Raw genomic sequence first — 20,769 nt, forward strand, 5'->3', positions numbered from 1 at the left:
GCTCCTGTAAAGCCAAAGGACTCGGATTCCCCCACGCATCATATCCTTTGAACTATTCCACGAACGACTCATTCACCATCCCATCCTCTGGACCCTATCCCTGTACTCTCTGTGACCGAATAAATCAGTTTTATATATACTAACCTGTTGCGTCAGACCTCTTCCGTTACACAAACACCAAGCATCTGACCTCTTTTTTTTCCTAGTTACAGTCATGGTATCTGTGGTTCTTCTACTACACTTGCGAGTTTGCAAGTGATAATCAAACATGCAAACAATTGCGTCAGGGAGTTCTTGTTTCTGCTATATTGATTAAAGCATCCAGTGCATGTTCTAAAAACAGCTTCTACTTTCACACGCACATTAACAGAGGCTGATGAGATAAATATAGTCCTGCGTGACGAGTCCATCACAGGATATGGCTGCTTAAGGCAACGTTCTGCAGTTCACAGATGGCACCCATTACATAAATCAGTCCAAACACTTGTTTGGCCAAATAAATCAACTTATAATTCAAAAACAATCAGGCATTTGTGTTCGACTATCAGTCATTGTGACTTGCATGATGGTTGATGCTGTGTTCATAACTATTGATTATGCTTTGAAATGGATGTTTACATAAAGCAAATCAAACTTATGATAATAATCAAGTACAAGAAATAATCAAGGAAATGACATAATAAACTGAACAGGCTGGAGTATTTTGTAAACATTCAGAACTGCTATTACAGTTTCTCCTGTTTTAGGCTGTAATGACAAATAAAGATATATGAGGTGATGATAAGGAAAAAGCTTTGCAAAAAAAAAAAGTTTACAATTATGGAAGCTTATTTTCACCACAAAAATAAAAAAAATGAAATATTAAAATAACAAAATACAAAAATGAAATAAAACAAATAAAAAGGTAACTGCAACCTTTAACTCTTCTGACTTTTTTTCTCACAATTGCAAGTTTATATCTCCCAATAGTAAGATTTGTGAGATATAAACTCAGATTGTGAGATAAAAAGTTACAGTACTTTATATTTTTCTATTCCAGGACGGAAACAAACTTTCATATAAAATGCATGTGCCAAGTTCTTAAAATTTAATGACTATAAAAATGTCAAGTGGTGTAAATGTCAAGTTAAAAATAAAGTAATATTTCCCTTATACTTTGTGAAAAAGAAATCACTTTATTGTGCCATAAAATATGATATATATTTTACTATTTTTGAAATTACATAGATCACATTTAAAAACAAATAACAATAAAAAGAATCACAAAAATGTAATAAGAATATATTATATTAGCAATTTCAGATTTGTAGCAATACAGGCCTCTCTCATCTTTTTAAGTGGGAGAACTTGCACAATTGGTGGCTGACTAAATACTTTTTTGCCCCACTGTATATATACTGATTATTTATTTATTTATTTATTTAGGATTAATAGATTGGACACACATGCCACATCAGTTACCATGGGGACTGCCATGATAATTGCAATTAAATGATGACATTTTACAAAGAAACTTGTCTCACACATTGGTCTAAAATAAATGTCAAGGAACCACTGTGACCTTTACCATAAAAACACAGGAAAACTAAAGTATGTGTAAAAAAAACCCTCAGATGTATAATGTCAGACTGATAGAGAACTCTTAAGTGCATGGAATGGGAATCTCATGGGTGTGAAGCAGTCAGTCTCTCACAGACTGTCCCACTATGACCCTCATTTACTCCAGTTATCATGGTTTCCCAGGTAACCGAGTCAAGAGCACTTGTGTGCTCTGCTGATAACCCCATGACTCACTGCTAACCCCAACCAGTTCACCACTAGCCCCAGACAAAAAGCAGAGAAAACACAGCAGACTCGCTCTGATCTTATCAAGACAGGCGTCTGACTGCCACAGATTGAGGCACGGATCATATGAAGAGCTCTAGGAACAGCGTGTTTAATGCAGACAGGCACAAGAGAGTTTTTAAGAAATCAGCTCATCCAGAAATTAGCATTTCTCTTATGTGGAATAGAAAAACTGTTGTTTAGCACAATGTTGACTGTCCACCTCCAAAAACGACATTTTCAGGAAGCATGTTCTCATTTGTGGTGAACTATTCCTTTAACTTGTAGCATTTAAACACAAACAGGACTTGCATGTGTAGGAGTGTGGGAGGTTTGTTCATTTACTCTAAACTCAACCTACTCATTACTTGTATTTAACTACACACTTGAAGACATTTGGTCACTCTCCATTACTTAAGAATTGCAAACATTTCAGGGTGAGGCAAACTAACATCCCCAAATATGGGTAATAATAACAATCTGTCTCTCAGAAAACATCCAGTATGTTGATATCTCATTAAAATCGATGATCCAGGTTTATCAGAGCCATATGTTTGTGTTTAAAGTGTTTAGCATGTTCCACCTGATCGGCATTTGAAGGGTGAAATCCAACTGCACCAATCAGAGATCAACTTTAATATCAGAAAATCTGTGAGTGATGCTTTAACCAATCATCACGTCAGATCAACTTTAAACAAGGTAAATTAAATTATTTCCTTGATAAATCTACAAAGCAGTGCATCAACAGAACTGAAACACAGTCCATCACCTGAAATACAATAAATTTGACATCACTATTACCAACTACCTCTGATTTAAGTGCCACATGAAATGGTGACCTTCCCACAGACTTTGGGCAGAGCCGCCACTCATGACTGCTCCCCAGCCCGTGAGGGAAGCATCTGTCATAAGCGTTGCATGACGACAAAGAGCTCCCAGCACGGGACCTTGAGACAGGAACCAAGGCTTCTTCCACATGATTAAGGCACAAAGGCATCGACGCGTGACCTTGATCAAGCGAAATGGGTTGCCCCTCTCGTAAAACCATTTGGTCCTGAGCCACCAATGCAAGGGTCTCATGTACAGCAGGCCAAAAGGAATGATGCTGGATGCAGCTGCCATCAGACCCACTAGCCTCTGAAACTGTTTCACAGTGAGTGACTGGCCTAGTCTGATACTGTTCATTTCTGAACATACTGTTCACTGTACGAGCAGGAGACAAACGTGCCAGCATCGTTGTCGTATCCCACACCATGCCAAGATAAATGGTCCTCTGAACTGGAGAAAGCACACTCTTCTTAGCTTTTAGCCTTAACTCCAGCTCTGTCATATGAGTGAGGACGACATCTCGATGCCGAACCTCCACATGCTCTGATTGAGCCAGAATCATCCAATCGTCGAAATAGTTTAGAATGCGGATGCCCTGGATTCTAGGAGAGGAGCCAGAGCTGCATCCACACACTTGGTGTAAGTGACACCTCTCGAGACTGGTTTCTGGTGTAATATGAGAGGCCAACTTTGTGCCCTGAAGCGGAAACCCGGCAGGGACCATCCGATCTGACTGCATTGAGGACACTGAGGAGAGATGGGCACCATATGATGAGATAACCTCCTCTCTTCCCTAGAGGAGCCTGTCCTAAGAAGCCTGGAGCCTTGAGTGTCAGGACCTCTTCACCGAAGCCTTCCTAGAGAGAATGACAGTCCTCAGATCCATCTTCTCTCTAGAAGGCTTTGGCTGAGAGCGCCATTCCGTTCCCTGATTTTTTTGAGGGGGACACAGAAGCGACGCTCCTTTTCTGCTACACCCTGTATGAGGAGCTTCCCGATGGCTGCCTTCTAGACTCCTGGAACCTCTTGACAACAGAGCTCACTGCATCGCCGAAAAGGCCCGAAGAGACTTCCAGGAGGAAGAACCTGTCCTTCTCTTTAATGTCGGACAGGTTCAACCACAAGTGTCTCTCAGTGGCCACCAAGGCTACCATGGAACGGCCGATATCTCTGACCGTTTCCATGGTGGCTCTGAGGGACAGATCTGTGGCCTAGCGGAGTTCTTGTATATCCTCTGAGCCGTCCTCGCTGCCCAGGTCCATTAACAGGTCAGCCTGGTATGCCTGCAAGACTGCCATAGTGTGCAGGCGAGGGCCAGCCTAACCGGCCGCCATGTAAGCCTTACCCACCAAAGCCAAAGTGGATCTTAAGGGCTTGGATAGCACTGGAACCTTCAGGGATGATGCCGCTTTCAGGGAAAGATAGCTGGCCAGTGTCTGTTCAACCCGTGGTATCATCCCATAGCCGTTGTCTTTCAGCCCTAAAATGTTGGAGTAATTTGATACATTGGGGCTGAAAAGATGAACTGAATACAGCCTTTCCCATGATGTAGACGAGTGAAGGTCAGGGAAGAAGATAAGGCTCCGGCGTGGAGGAGGTGACTTGGAGCACAGGAAACGCTCATCCAGTTTACTTTTAGAACGAATTTCCTGCTGTTCAGCTGGCCACTCTATCTTTAGCCTATCAACAGCACGAGTCACCACCTCCAGCAGCTCCTCATACTGAACACACACTCAGGTGATGAGTCCTCAGTCTCACTCTGTTCCATGCTCGCCACATCAACCTCCTCAGAGGAAGAGAGGCGAAGCATAGTGCCCTCCCTCTGGGGGGAAGAAACCGCAGTGCGGGCTTCTGAGCCCAGAGAAGGAGCAGTGGATCTAATAGGTGAAGGCAGAGAAAAGGCCATGCCAGTCTCTAACCCCTCTGCCAGATCCATTTGCGATCCCCAAGATCTCATTCACCGCTGTGCCTCAGCAATAGCAGGACCGGAACCGCGGTAAAGATAAACTTGCACTTTAGTACATTTGAGATATATTTCCTTTCAAGGTATTACCGAATCAAAATAAGTGATTCTTTAAAGCACAACAAAATATTATTAAAACATAATGAAAATGTACTTTAAAGTAAAACTTTTAATTTGAGATTATTACAAAGTGCGTGTTGAAAAATGTTAAGAAACAGTCATGAATGTGTGCTCTCTTTAATTACACCTAATTAAAGTGTTATTTTTTTATATTAAGATTATTATCTGCAAGTACAGTTTTTTTTTTTCAAATATATACTTTTAAGATTTGAGGTACACTACAAGTGCACATAGTTTATCACTTTGGAGTCATAAGGTTCAGAAGAGAGAATAGAGAGGATTAAAAACAACCAATACGGTCCGTTTTACTGTTCAGCGTAATGAAGAGTGTCATCTGTGCTGCTCTCTGCCCTGTGTTTGGCCTGAATCTGGCCCCCGTTTGGCCTGGGTTTGGCCTCATAGCTCTTTAGCTCTTTGGTTCTGGTTCAGATCTTGATTTGGCCAGGTCTATTGGCTTGTCTGCAGGACTGACCCCGGCCTGATAAAGCCTGAGCTGAATCCAGGCCCAGAGCTGCCACAGGCACGCTGAAAGAGGCTAATGGAGAGATATTAACTGCTCTTCTGGGCAAATATCCAACACTGAAAATACTCGAAGAAAAAATACACACTGTGTATAAAACTGTACAACTCTGACTTTATGGTGAACTGTTGACAAATTTTCTCTTTCAAGCATCCTGCACTTTAAATTATGGATGAATTGCAGCACATCTAAGAAAAAACATGAAAATGATTTATTTACTAGTACTGATGTGGTACCATGGTAAAATTATGACATCATATGGTAATAACATGGTACTTAGATATATCACAGTATTTTACCATGTTTATTTAGCTTGGTGTTTGCCATACATTGCATTGCAAAACTGCTATCTAAGTAGGCAACTTAGTGAGAGTGTCTGCGAGAGTGTAGACATGTGAGCATTCATCTACCTGCTGGACGTCTTGCTGGAAGACACAGAGCTGCAGTCTCTGATGCAGACGGACTTTACGGTGCTGCCAGATGCTCTCCAGACGTCTTTGGTGATGCAGGACCTCATGGACCACATCCAGAATACAGTGCACGGCTTTAGAGTAGTTAGCTGATGCAGTCAGAGACTCTGAGTTACCGGGACTCAACGGCCGCTGAAGAACGTCCAGCAAAGCCTTACCATCCTGACTCACCTGCAGAGAGAGAACGAAATGAGAACTATTAATCAACAGGGATGCATTAATTTGAGCAAAAGTGATGGTAAAGACAATCAAAATGTTACAGAATATTTCTATTTCAAATACTTTTTTTTAAAATCTAATCTTCAAAGAATCCTGAAAACTGAATCATGATTTCCACAAAATCTTGAATTGTAAAAACATTTCACAGTATTTTAATGTATTGTTGTGCAAATAAATGCAGCTTTGGTGAGCATAAGAGGCCTGTTTTAAAAACATTTTGAAAAATCTTACTGACCCCAAACATTGAATTGTAGTGTCTTTATATGAAGTGGTTTAAAACGGTGTTCACTAAAACATTTTGACCAAACAGAAACTGTACCAGTTTTCATTTTAAAATGTTTGAATGCAAAAAATATTTTATATTTGATATTGTATTGTGTACTGAGGTCAACATGACAACGTGACAGTGAATGATTCTATGTTTTAAACGAGATCTACAACAGAGCCACATTCTCTAATGTCAGATCTTTAAACAGAGTCATGGGTAAATGATCAAGGACTTGGAAACACATGGATGAATATTCAATCATACACAGGACACATAAAAACACTGGTGTCTGAGTATGAAGGGTGGAGGTCTGTGAACTCATGCAGTACAACAACATCGTGGCATTGTTTTCCTGTTATGTCTTCAGATTAATTAGGACTGGTTCACTAATTTATTTTAGTTCAAACAACATTAGTACAGCTGTAGAATGCTGATTATGTAACATAAGCACAGAGACTGAACAGTTTTAGACATGACCCACACCTGAGTGATTGGTGAGAAAACTATCAAAAATAAGGGTGTACATTGATGATTGTGCCAGCACACATGGCTCCTGGTGAAGTGAAATATTATCTTTTTTAGATTAGTTTAGCTAAAGTCTGTTCATAAATTCAAATACAGGATATCGTACAGAGTTGAGTTCTCACCTCTGTATAAGCTTGAGAGACCTGTTCATAAAGCGTCTGATGGTGATGAATGGCCAATTCCAGATCCTGCATCTCTGACGGCAGCCCACCCTCACTGCACATCTTACACCACGCGTCCACACCAGACAGAAACTGCACAAACACAGACCATTAGAAACTATTACACCACTGCCACCATAGTTTTAGCATTTGCCTGTTCTGAGAGCTACAGATGAGAAACACAGATGATAAATAAGAAATCAGGCACCTGCTCGGATTTCTGATGGAAGACAGCAGACATGGCGAGGATGGTGCTGCGTTCATCGAGAGCGGCGGCGAAGCTCTTCCACTCCTGATCGAGCTGTGTGCTGATCTGTTTGATCTGCTGAGATGCGTAGTGACCCGCCTCCGACAGCCGCGATGCCACCGACATGATGCGGTTTATGTTCACATATGCATTCTGGAAAACGTGAGATCGGAGAGCATCGTTACATGTGAAGGCGGGAGCAATAAACAAACATGACCTATGAGCAAGCTGTCATATAAACTAGTGAGAATCCAACATCAGGGTATTTAAATAAAGCAATAAATCACTGGCAGATGTGCACTACAGAGATTTTACCAGAGATGAGGAAACCTGAGAGATCACGTTTTTAAAGTGAGGTCACATTAGTAAAATTTAGGCGTAATTTTGCATGCTAAAAGGTACAATGTCCATTGTCAATAGTGTAGTGATGTGTGAAGCTCAGCTAACATGAGTGAATTTGCTCGCCCTTTTTCTACTGAAATGGCTGGATTTGTAACAGTAAATGTGACACCTTTAGGCACAAGGCCCTTATTTGACCTAACCTACAGCAAAAGGTGCAAAAGCTGTCACTGGGGCAGCACTTTTTCAAAAGGTACAATTTGAGCACCTTTTAGGTACCAAAATATACCTTTAAGGTACCAGTATGGATCCTTTAGGTACAAAGTTGTACCTTTTTAAAAGATACAGCTCCAGTGACAGCTTTTGTGCCTTTTTGTTTCTGGGAGTGTTTGACAAAATAACGGTAATGCATTTCCTAATGTGGCTTTCTATTTTTATATAATCCTGTCAACAACATGATAAAACATACCTATGTTCAATAAATATAATAAACAATTAATAATTGTTAAACAAATGTTCATTAATTGGAATAAACAAATCCTTTCATCAAATAATATAATTCATTAGTTGAACTGTATGAATGTGCATATACAATAAACAGTATACAATATTTGAAGCCATATATTAAGAGGACTAAAGGTAGAACAAGCCATCTGTTTAACCAGATCAGAGTAATGACACCATGAACACAAGCAGACTCATATTAGAATCAAAGTTAATGAGGCATAAAACAACAATCATGCTGGGATAAAGAAGAGGAGGATGAATGAGCAGCGTGAGTGTGTTTGTGTCTCTGAGCTCAGATGATTGGGAGGTTGATTAAAGTGCTAGGAGGAATTCTGGCTAGCTGAGCAGACTGCAGGAGCTACAGAGACAGCTCTCTGAACGACATCCGGTGAGCATCAGAGAACCAATCAGACTGCAATAGCTGCATAAAGGCTGGCGGATGACCTCTGCTATGATGGTGGGAAGCTGGTTAAGCTGGTATGTTCCTCAATACGACTGGGAACAGTTGACCAGCTCACCCACCTCCTGAAGGGATAGTTCACCCCAAAATGGCAATTATATCATCATACTCACCCTTGTGTTGTTTCAAACCCATAAGACTTTCGTTCATCTTCGTAAAAAATAAAAAAAAGACTATATATTTTTACTATATTACTAAATATAATGTAGAAACTTTAATTTTCTGTAAAGCTGCTTTGCAACGATTTGCATCGTGAAAATCGCTATACAAATATACTTGAATTGAATTTGTAATATTGGTAACACTTTATTTTAGGGTCTCTTAACTAGTTGCTAATTAGCATGCATATTACTAGAATATTAGCCATTTATTAGTAGTAATTAAGCACACATTAATGCCTTATTCTACATGACCTTATTCTACATCCCTAATCCTACCCAATACCTAAATTTAACAACTACCTTACTAGCTATTAATAAGCAGCAAATTAGGAATTTATTGAGGGAAAATTCGTAGTTAATAGTGAATAAGTGTTCCCTAATCTAAAGTGTTACCGTAATATTCATCATTTTTGTTCACACAATCAAAAAGCATTCAAATCATTCATAAAAACATTGTGTAAGCAATCCATATGGATTGAATGGTTTAATTCAAGTCTTCTGAAGAGACACAATCACTTTATTTGATAAACAGAATTAATTTAGTTTTTTTTTTTTATTCATTCATATAAACATTGATCAATGCATAAACATTTGGTGCTTTCAAGTCCTCCAGGGAAGTTTGTATTTACGAGTTTGAAAGTCAAAAGTATTAAAAATGACTTTGGTCGGAGTAATATGTCGATGTACCATTTCTACATAAAATTCAACATGATTTCTTAACTCAGCATCTACAAACTGATTAATAAAGAGTGTGCATCGGATGTGTTTTAGCTTTTTTATGTTCTTGAGTTTCTTTCTTGTATTTATGACTTTGTGATGGTGACGTTCATGTGCATTCAACTTGTAAGTACGATTTTTCTGACATGGCTTGAATGCAACTACTGAAAGATAACTGCAGACGTGGAGGAAATGAGTGAAAAGTCTATTAAGACTCGTTTTCTTTTCTTCTTCTGCTGTTGTTATGTTGCACATTAGCAACATATTAGTGCACTGCTGCCTCTCATTGGTTTATTAATGTCATTGGTTCCTTTGTGGCTACTTGAATATTTTAAGTAAGTGTCACTCAAAACAGTAAGTAAATAGTTTTATTTGCCTTGAAAGTAGCTGTAACTTAATAAAACCTAGTAAGTATAACAACTAAGTAAAGATAACTAACTAAATCTAAGTAAGGTAAACTATTGGATTTTACAGTGTAGAGCTCATTAAATATATTAAACAGAAGCCCAAATGTGCTTGCCTGATACATGAGAAAAACCTCATTGGTTCTCGTATGTCAGTTAAGCACTATGAGGTGCCATTTATGATTGTGTCTTTACGATTGTGAATGTGGTTGTATCTCTTCAGAAGAGTTAGATTAAACTGCTCAATTCATATAGATCACTGTGGCTTTTCAATGCATGGACAAAAGAATATTCATGTGGAGAGATTATTCATGTTGCAAAGATGACTGAAATTCTTAAAGGTGAATAAATGTATATAAAATAAAATTTTTCAGTGAACTTTCCTTTTAAAATGGTATGAATGACACACTTTCATGACAATCCTTAAAGGGTTAGTTCACCCAAAAATGAAAATTAGGCTGCGTTTTACTCACCCCCGAGGCATCCTAGGTGTATATGACTTTCTTCTTTCAGTCGAATCCAGTCGGAGTTATATTAAACATTGTCTTTGATCTTTCAAGCTGTTTAATGCTACTCAGCGGGTGTTGCATTGCTTCAGTCCAAAAGAAGTTAAATAAAAAGCGCCCATCCATACAAAAAAAGTGTCTCACACGGCTCCGGGGGGTGAACAAAGGCCTCCTGTAGAGAATCGATGCGTTTTTGTAAGAAAAATATCCATATTCAAAATGTAATAATCACTTTAATGTAGCTTGCGCCAACAGTTATACACAGAAGCAGCTCCGGGAGCATGACGTATGAGTTCAGTGTTGCGAACGCTCCGGTGAGTCTCGTGAAAACCAACGTTTGTTAACAGGAGCAAAGGAAGCAAAGTTTCCTTACTTTAGCAAAGGAAAACCAGTCTCCTCTTGGCTTATATCGAAATCCTCTGACATTCTTCTTTACAAATCCTCGTTTTGTACTTCTAATTCTTGACCGTTGTTTTGTTTTGATCTCTCCCCTGAGTTTCTGCGTGCGTCACTTCTGAGGGGCGCATGCGCAAAGCTGACCTCATACGTCATCCTCCCGGAGCTGCTTCCGTGTACAACAGTGAGCGCAAGCTAGATTCAAGTGATTATTACGTTTTGAATATGGATATTTTTCGTACAAAAACGCATCGATTCGCTACAGAAGGCCTTTGTTCACCCCCCGGAACCGTGTGAGACACTTTTTTAATGGATGGGCGATTTTTATTTAAGTTCTTTTGGACTGATGCATGCAACACCCACTGAGTGGCATTAAACAGCTTGAAAGATCAAAGACTAAATTTTAATATAACTCCGACTGGATTCGTCTGAAAGAAAAAAGTCATATACACCTAGGATGCCTCGGGGGTGAGTAAAACGCAGCCTAATTTTCATTTTTGGGTGAACTAACCCTTTAAGCAGTGTATTTTATGATTTGGAGAATTGATCATTTGGTATAAACGTACAAATACTTATGAAATTAAGACGTTAAGCAGTAGTGACATTCTACAAGACTAGCAAACTAAACTTCTACAAGCACCACCATGACATACCATGGAGTTCATGGCAAAGTGGTTGTGTTGAGTCTGTAGCTCCACAGCGTGCTGGTAGCTCACACCGATCTCTGTGTGGCTCTGAAGAAACAATTCCTTATTGTGACTGATCCAGTCAACCATCTACAGAGAGATGAGAACAGAAAGTCATTTATTACATATAACCCTGCACCATTCCTTTATTAAGTTTACACACCACTACGTTTGGGGCTTTGTTATTAATTTGACAGCATGCATAATTAATCAAACACACAGACTAACATACGACAGGCTAAGGAAAGATAACAGAATGACAAATGTAAAAACCTTAAGCATTTTGTTTCAACAGACGATAAGGAATCCATTTAGATAAGCATGTTAATATAGAGAGATATTATTGGATTAACAGCGTTCTGTGTTTTAGTAGGAAAAATGAAGGATTATTGTATACAATCAGCGAGGTTTGCTGTGTTGTCATGACAACCCTTCTAATTTAGATGAATCCACTTGTTGATAATATGTTGCTCTAAAGCACAGGTATCAGTTGTTTAACACAGTTTAACACAGTCTGCATCATAAATGCCTTTTTGTCAAAGTCAGAGTTTGCTATTCCCACCTGAGACATCATATAGGCTATGTACAGTTGCAAGAAAAAGTATGTGATCCCGTTAGGGTTTACCAAAAAAATTTTTTTTATTTTCTCTGCCATTAAAGATCAGATGAAATGTTATGACTAATGTATGCAGAAAACCATGGTTCTAAATTCTAAAAGCTGACTTCTACAAAAGTTCTTCTACCTGGAGTCCAAACAATAAGATGGTTTATAAATGTTATTGCCAATTAATGCAAAATCCATTCTAAACCTTATACTGCTGCAACTGTACATATTTTACACATCAAAGCTTTAGTTGTTGCATTAATTTATTCATAAGCATGCTTTAATTAACAGATCAAAATGCAACATAATGAATAATACACAAATATGCAAATAACAAAGTCATTAAAATTCTGTCCACATGTTTCACCGCCATGGCCTCCGCTGCCTCTGAGTTATAAACAATATATCCTTCAATACCGAATAACTGTCCTAAATAAATGTTTAATTAGAGCTGCAAATTAATTGCACTGGTAATCAAGATAAGAGCTGAGAGACAGCATAATTGATAATGTAGCTGACTGCCTGCATTCCTATTACATTAAATGGACAGTTTAATCTAATAGGTCTGGGCTCATTCTAAGAGAAGTTGGACTGAGGTATTAATTAGCAGAATGACTGCTCACTCTTGGCCTTTTGACACAAGAAGGCCTGGCACATTGACAGACAAATGGTTTTCAATCATGCACACCCGCGACGAGTGAAAGGTTGTGTGTGTGGTAGCTAAAAATAAACAGCTGCACTCTGAGTGAAATTAAATCATCAACGCAAAGCACTTATGTGTACTCAGCATCAGACGGGCCCCTGTGAGCGGCCCCTCTGGCCCATCACCTTATGTCTGAACATTTATCGCAAATTCACTGCTATCATAAAGTGGCCAGAGTTAGTGTGAGGTCACACTTTTAACCCTATAAAGCCTACAATATCATGCTAATTTCCAAGGCCTGAAAAAAAAGTCTTCTGTCATCTGATTGATATATATTTTTTTTTTTTGCAAGAAAAAGGCCTTTTAGTATAATTTAATCTTGTGGCTGTGAAATCTTTAATGATTTTTCTAAAGTACAACTTTTATAATTGTTAGTAATATTTCAAGATGAACACTTACTGTACTAAAGTAACTTTTTACTTTTATCCATACTTGTGTGTGTGTGTGTGTGTGTGTGTGTGTGTGTGTGTGCGACCTTCAGAGCTTTCACCATACAACTAAGCATTTAAATATCATCTTTCTAAGACATATTAATGATAGATATAGAGTGACAACTACTATTTATATCCATTTTATATCCACAAGAGCAAATCTGAGCATTCTCTATACCCTTTTCATTTTATTTACCATATGATAGGTTTGGACATATTTATTTGTACCACTGTACCACAAATCTGAGCATTCTCTATACCCTTTTCATTTTATTTACCATATGATAGGTTTGGACATATTTATTTATACCACTCACTGAATTACTTGATCATTCATTAAATTACTCACTCACTGATTTACTTATTCCTTCACTGAATTACTCACTCACTCACTCATTCACTCACTCACTGAATTAATCACTCGTTCATTCACTGAATTACTCTCTCACTGAATCACTCACTCACTCACTCATTCACTCACTCGCTGAATTAATCACTCGTTCATTCACTGAATTACTCTCTCACTGGATCACTCACTCACTCACTCATTCACTCACTCACTGAATCACTCACTCATTCACTCACTCAATCACTCACTCATTCACTCACTCACTCACTGAATCACTCACTTATTCGCTCACTGAATTAATCACTTGTTCATTCACTGAATTACTCTCTCACTGAATCACTCACTCACTCAATCACTCACTCATTCACTCACTGAAATACTTGCTCATTCATTCACTGAATTACTCTCACTGAATTACTCATTCACTCCCAAATCCACTGGATTATTCACTCACTTACTCATTCACTCACTGGATTACTTACCCATTCATTCATTCATTAACTCACTCACTCACTCACTCACTCACTGAATTACTAACTCATTTACTCAATCATTCCCTCATTGAATTACTAACTCACTCACTCACTAAATTACTAACTCACTTACTCATTCACTCACTCACTCACTAAATTACTAACTCATTACTCATTCACTCACTCACTCACTGAATTACTAACTCACTTACTCATTCACTCACTAACTCACTCACTCACTAAATTACTAACTTATTACTCATTCACTCACTCACTCACTGAATTACTAACTCATTTACTCAATCATTCACTCATTGAATTACTCACTCACTCACTGAATTACTAACTCATTTACTCAATCATTCACTCATTGAATTACTCACTCACTCACTGAATTACTAACTCACTTACTCACTCATTCACTGACTTATTTAGTAAGTGACGTGACATGTGGCCAAGTATGGTTACCCATACTAGGAGTTAGTGCTCTGCGTTTAACCCATCCTAAGTGCACACACACAGCAGTGAACACACACACACCGTGAACACACACCCGGAGCAGTGGGCAGCCATTTTTGCTGCGGCGCCCAGGGAGCAGTTGGGGGTTCGGTGCCTTGCTCAAGGGCACCTCAGTCGTGGTACTGAAGGTGGGAGAGAGTGCTGTACATTCAGTCCCCCCACCTACAATCCCCGCCGGACCAGAGACTCGAACTCACTTACTCATTCACTCACTCACTCACTCACTGAATTACTAACTCATTACTCACTCACTCACCCACTCACTGAATTACTAACTCACTCACTCACTGAATTACTAACTCATTACTCACTCACTCACTCAGCTTATTTACTTATGTCATAAACAGTCATATAATTTTGTCAACTCATACTAAGTTAAACCAGTGCTGACTCACCTTCTCTGCATCCTGTTCAAACAATCGGAGCTGGAAACACTGATCCAGCTTCAGTTTTCTTAGGTGCCACATCTGGTGCAGGTGCTGTCTGGTGCTGTGGAGTTTATCCAGCAGACTGGCAATCTTCGGAACCACACTCTGGAAGTCGGCACTTCCAGAAATACAGTTCCTCCCTGAGAAGCCATCACTGGACCGGATGCACTGCAGGAGTCTCTGGCCCTCGTGGTCCAGCTCTTCCACTGGAGCCTTCATCACCTTCTTCTTCAGCTGAGTGTGCTCATCAATGAGTCTCCGAGAGCCTTCCACATCCACCGGGAACTCTTTCTTAGCCAGCATCTCCTGCAGATCTTCCAGGCGGGAGAGGAGGTGAACAGCGCTGGCCAGGAACTCCTCAAGAGCGACCCGGAGCTCAATCCATTCCTCATGATTATATTCCAGAGATCCCTCAAAGTCATCAGTTAACTGAGATGGGTCCACAAGTTTAGTCAACCCCTCCACTGATACCAGGCTAGTCTGTCAGCGAGAAGGTAGAAACAGACATGTCAGTTTAGGGTGAAAGTAAGGACGGCCTGCCTCTTGTTTGATGTGAGCCATAAATTAATTATATCAAGGAAACATGAAGTCTGATATTTTATACAAACTCTCTGTAGTATGTTCACTACAAGAGAGAGAGGATTAGAAGACTAGACAGCCACTCAATAATTGCATTTTTACCTCAAAAGTGAACTTGGCACTGCCAAAGTTAGTCTTCTGTTTCTGCCAGAAGTTGTCTGGTTTGATGATGAGAGCGACGCAGATCTCAGCTGGAAATGCTTCCTGCAGGGTCTTCAGTAACGGCTTTATCAAGTCCCACTTAGAACCACGCATATCAATAATCACAGTGAAACCCCTCTTACACACGTCCTCACTGAAACAGACAAAGAAGGAGAGATTTCCATAAATGTATGCAACAATTATAAAGTAAGTATTAGTCTACTAGATTGCTAAATAAAATAAGTATGTAAATTAGTAATTTTATAATTATAACTGGGGAAATGCGAAGATGTTGTAGGTATTGGCTGGGGCTGACTTAGTGATTTTGGGGCCCTAAGCAAATAATCACATTGCTGGTGCACAGGTAAACATATAGTCAATGAGAGGATTTGTGAACACACAGAACTCAGCACCAAACAAAAACTCTGGCGTCTGGAGTGGTGAGTGGATTCTAACTTAAACACCTCTGATTGGCCATTGCATTCAAGAATTCAACAGATATGTCTGTGATTGGCTGCACTGCTCACCGCTGCAAAAACATATTGAAAATATAAACCTCTGATGCTCTCCAGAGCCCAAACACAAATACACACCTGAGCATTTGCCAAATCTGTTTCGCCAATATCAGATGTGGCCCCCTGATTCCCTGGGGCCCTAAGCGGCTGCTTACCTCACTTCTTGGTTAAGTCCAGCCCTGCTCACATATGTACCCAACATTAATGTTTTCAAGCAGTATAGTTTTCAGCCTTTTTTGGAACTGATTATGACATGATCATGAAAACTTGAAGTGTTCCTGAAATCTTTTCAAATGCTAAACTTTGCCTTCTATGAACCTATAGAAAATGCTGAGAGCGTGTGGCCACTTTTGATGAGTATTCCTAACTGACTCATTTTAAATGAGTCACTTGACCCAGAGAAAAGTACAATGATTGAAAGCAAGAGAGAGGGAGGGGTGAGTGTGTCCAGGAGTGCTAGTGTGTCCTTCAGACCATAAAGTGCTGCACATTTGGCCTCATTATTGCACTTAAGCCACTTTGGTACTTGAATTTCCATATAAATGCTATCACTCAGAATCTCTTCTACCAAATATCATCTTGGAGCACAACAGGGTGATTTGTTTAGACACCATTTAAAATGTTCCTGGAGGATTGTTCTCATCATTTTAAGCGGAAACTGCACGGCTTCTATTTCTGGCTCATGCTTTTGAGGAAGCGCACAGAGATCGGAAGATAAAAATAACCCACCAGTGCTTCAGTGATGGTAAAATTAACAACACAGAGATTTCTGTGTACCTCAAAGAGGGAAATAAAGATGACAGAAAGTCAGTAAAAACACTGTGTGATTACGAACTTCATAACTCAAGAAAAACAGAGAACTTGCACGCTCACCAAGTGCCATCCCAGACCTCATCATCATTTGTTTTATTTTTCACAAAACACATTTGATTGAGTCTGTGGTGCTGTACCTTTGTGTTGTTGTTGTGGCAAACGTGTGTGAAATTCTACAATTACAACAATGCAAGAAGAAACATTTGGTTTACTTATAGAGAGATACACATGTGGGGGGATATAGAGTCATAGAGTCCTGAGATATAGAGTCCTGTGTGTCCAGGAGTGCTAGTGTGTCCTTCAGACCATAAAGTGCTGCACATTTGGCCTCATTATTGCACTTAAGCCACTTTGGTACTTGAATTTCCATATAAATGCTATCACTCAGAATCTCTTCTACCAAATATCATCTTGGAGCACAACAGGGTGATTTGTTTAGACACCATTTAAAATGTTCCTGGAGGATTGTTCTCATCATTTTAAGCGGAAACTGCACGGCTTCTATTTCTGGCTCATGCTTTTGAGGAAGCGCACAGAGATCGGAAGATAAAAATAACCCACCAGTGCTTCAGTGATGGTAAAATTAACAACACAGAGATTTCTGTGTACCTCAAAGAGGGAAATAAAGATGACAGAAAGTCAGTAAAAACACTGTGTGATTACGAACTTCATAACTCAAGAAAAACAGAGAACTTGCACGCTCACCAAGTGCCATCCCAGACCTCATCATCATTTGTTTTATTTTTCACAAAACACATTTGATTGAGTCTGTGGTGCTGTACCTTTGTGTTGTTGTTGTGGCAAACGTGTGTGAAATTCTACAATTACAACAATGCAAGAAGAAACATTTGGTTTACTTATAGAGAGATACACATGTGGGGGGATATAGAGTCATAGAGTCCTGAGATATAGAGTCCTGCAGTTGTGACGTCACACACAGAAGACTAATTTGCCATGAGTTCCCTCCAGATTTTCTTATGGGGTTTTATAATGGGGTTTTGATATTCATGAGCAAAACAAGGTCTGTGGTAAACATAACTTGACGATAATTTGATGTTTTGTTGTACAACATAAAATGCAAACGCTCATACCCCAAACGTTCTTATGGAGATACTTATTACAAGAATGCATTTTTTAAAATAAGCATAACCTTCGAAATGTGCGTTTTCACTATGAGTGTGTAATTTATGTTGTAGAACAAAACGTCCAAGTATTATTATTTTTATTTTTTTATCATCATCTACAGTGCATAATATCATCCAAAGATTCAGAGAATCTGGAACAATCTCTGTGCGTAAGGGTCAAGGGTTTGTATATATATATTATACACACACACACACACATATATATACAGTATATATATATAGAAAGCTAGTGTGTGTCTGTTTTTTGTTGTAAAAGATAAATATAGATAAAGCAGAATTAAAATACAATAGAAAGTGTTAGAGTTAGAGGGTCAAATAAAGGTTTATAATTATTAATTATTAATTATTAATTAATTAAAATTAAATTAAATAATTAAATTATTATTAATTTATAATATTATCAATTTATATTTACCACAGACCATGTTTTACTGATAAATAATAATAAAAAAAAACATAGGAAAATTGTGAGGCAGCCCATGGCGAATTTGTCTTAGCCGCGGCACTCTATTGTAGCCTTGCAGAATTTGTTCCCATGATTTGCCAGTGTGTTCCCTTGTTTTTGTTCAATTGCGGCCACGTTGTACTAATTTGTTTCTTTTGTCTTTCATGACCATGTTTAAACTAAATTAATGAGGGAGCAAATTAGTTCAACATGGTCACGATTGACCTAAAACGAGGCACCAAATTAGCACAACGTGGCCATGATTTAACTAAAATGCTGAAATGAATTAATAAAACATGGCCATACATTAATTTACTAAATTCAATTAACAAATTAATTTATGGACATTATATCTATTTTTTCTTCTGCATGTCATGATTTCTAAATCTTACTGATTGATTGATTGTTCTTTTTCATACTTTGCCATTTTGACCATGTTTTATTGTTCCAATATTATATTTGGTCAATTGTACAGGAGCTTTTTTATTTATTTATTTATTAATTCATTCATTCATTCAATAAAGCCACCTTTATTTATTTATTTATTTATTTAATTTTTTATAAAAAACTATTTAATCATGAAAAGCCACCTTTGGTCAATTGTACAGGAGCTTTTTTATTTATTTATTTATTAATTAATTCATTCATTCAATAAAGCCACCTTTATTTATTTATTTTATTTTTTATAAAAAACTATTTAATCAAGAAAAGCCACCTTTACTCACATTTGGTGTTAATTTCAAATCCAGTTTAGCTGCTAATAAACCCGCTGTTCCAAACCCATATCATTTTGTTTCATGTGTTGTTTTTTATTTGTTTAAACCCCTTGTTCAAAGTATGCTTTCAGAGCTACTTTCTTTAGAACATCTCCTTTTGTGCTCCACAGACAGAAGAAAGACGGTCATGCAGGTTTGGAACGACATGATGGTGAGTAAATGATGACAGAATACTCATTTTAAGGCAAACGTGAACGCAGACAAGGATCAAAAGAGCGTGTCACAAACACTATATCATATGCCAGCGCAAGAAGCACAGGTCATAGCCTGAAGGGGGGTTAGCAAGCAGACTCAATAACATTGATTTTCCCTCTTCACCAAACCAGCAGCCTGCACTGCTTTACACTGATCCATGCCACACTGATGATGCAAGCGCTGCTCCCGAGTGGAAATCGAACTGGGCCGGGTTCTGTGTCTACTGTGATATTTATACATCCATAATAGATGTGGATGACTTGTTCTTCTTGCTAATGAGGATATCTTTCGGTTGACAGAATGGAAGGTCCAGTTAATGCAAAGGGTGGAGGAACAATGCTTTGAAAACACGTCAGGCAGACCCTCCTATAATAAACACACATGTTCGAGACACTTAACCACGTCATGAAACAGGGTAACTGATACCTCTCAGTGAACCAGCATCGCTCTTTTCATTTCATCTGCATGAAGTTTAAAGCTGTTTTGTGTTAAGGAGCAGCTGAAAGGGACAGAAGCTCAGATGCCTGTGGGCACCGACACATCAAAACACTGTGAGCTCTGATGATGAATCATGGCTTGTGGCAAAGGTTTAAAGAGATGGGGCTCTCCCTCCCTTCAGTTTCTTTCTCTCTTTCTCCTAATTAAACTCATATTAAGTCCATCTTTGTTCACTGCTTAGCTCACAGCTTTGATGCTGACATCTGAGGGCAGTGACAGCATTGATCAGTGGTCCAGTGAGGTCAGCTGCTTTTATAACACCAGCCCGAAACACACACACACACACACACACACACACACACACACACAGACAGACAAGAATGAAAACAAAACTGGCACAATACCAGTCCTGACAATTTAATGCAAAGGATCCAGTTTATCTAAATACTCTAAGAGAATATTTCAATTCACGTTAACAGGTATACACCCAACTAACACACTTTCACAACTCTTAAAACCCTTAACAGAGCACAGCAGTAAGGCTCTGGAAGACAAAATCCAAAATGTTCTCCCGCAGTCTATTCAGGGGTCAAACACCTTTAGATCAATGAACGTTTTCATGGTTTTTGTTTGTGATTACTTGAGAATGATAATTCTAAAGATATAAAAACTATCATTGAAATCGATGACTTTTCAAGAATTTAAGGTTGTCAATAATTATTTACAGGCTGCAGTTTATCATTTTAAAAAGACTGTCATAACAAATAAAAAAGTTCCAACCAATGACTACTGCTAAGTATAATTTTAAACAAACAAACAAACAAACTAAATATTGTTTCATTAATTTGAAAGTAAATACATAAATATATATATATATATATATATATATATATA

At 38.6% G+C, this 20,769-nt stretch overlaps 1 protein-coding gene across 1 annotated transcript in view; it reads right to left on the minus strand.

Moving 5' to 3' along the window:
• The window catches only part of LOC107588258 (kalirin-like), a 266,216-nt gene that overhangs the window by 144,743 nt on the left and 100,704 nt on the right, over nt 1–20,769 (minus strand). Inside the window, exons 4-9 of the mRNA XM_016276291.1 lie at nt 15,510–15,702; nt 14,796–15,308; nt 11,289–11,411; nt 7,107–7,298; nt 6,860–6,991; nt 5,666–5,896 (exon numbers count right to left, since the gene is read on the minus strand). Of these exons, the coding sequence (XP_016131777.1) occupies nt 5,666–5,896; nt 6,860–6,991; nt 7,107–7,298; nt 11,289–11,411; nt 14,796–15,308; nt 15,510–15,702 (1,384 nt within the window). The remainder of the gene's footprint in view (nt 1–5,665; nt 5,897–6,859; nt 6,992–7,106; nt 7,299–11,288; nt 11,412–14,795; nt 15,309–15,509; nt 15,703–20,769) is intronic.

Source organism: Sinocyclocheilus grahami, unplaced genomic scaffold, assembly GCF_001515645.1.
Source record: "Sinocyclocheilus grahami isolate Dianchi unplaced genomic scaffold, SAMN03320097.WGS_v1.1 scaffold100.1, whole genome shotgun sequence".
Classification (NCBI taxonomy): Eukaryota; Metazoa; Chordata; class Actinopteri; order Cypriniformes; family Cyprinidae; genus Sinocyclocheilus; species Sinocyclocheilus grahami.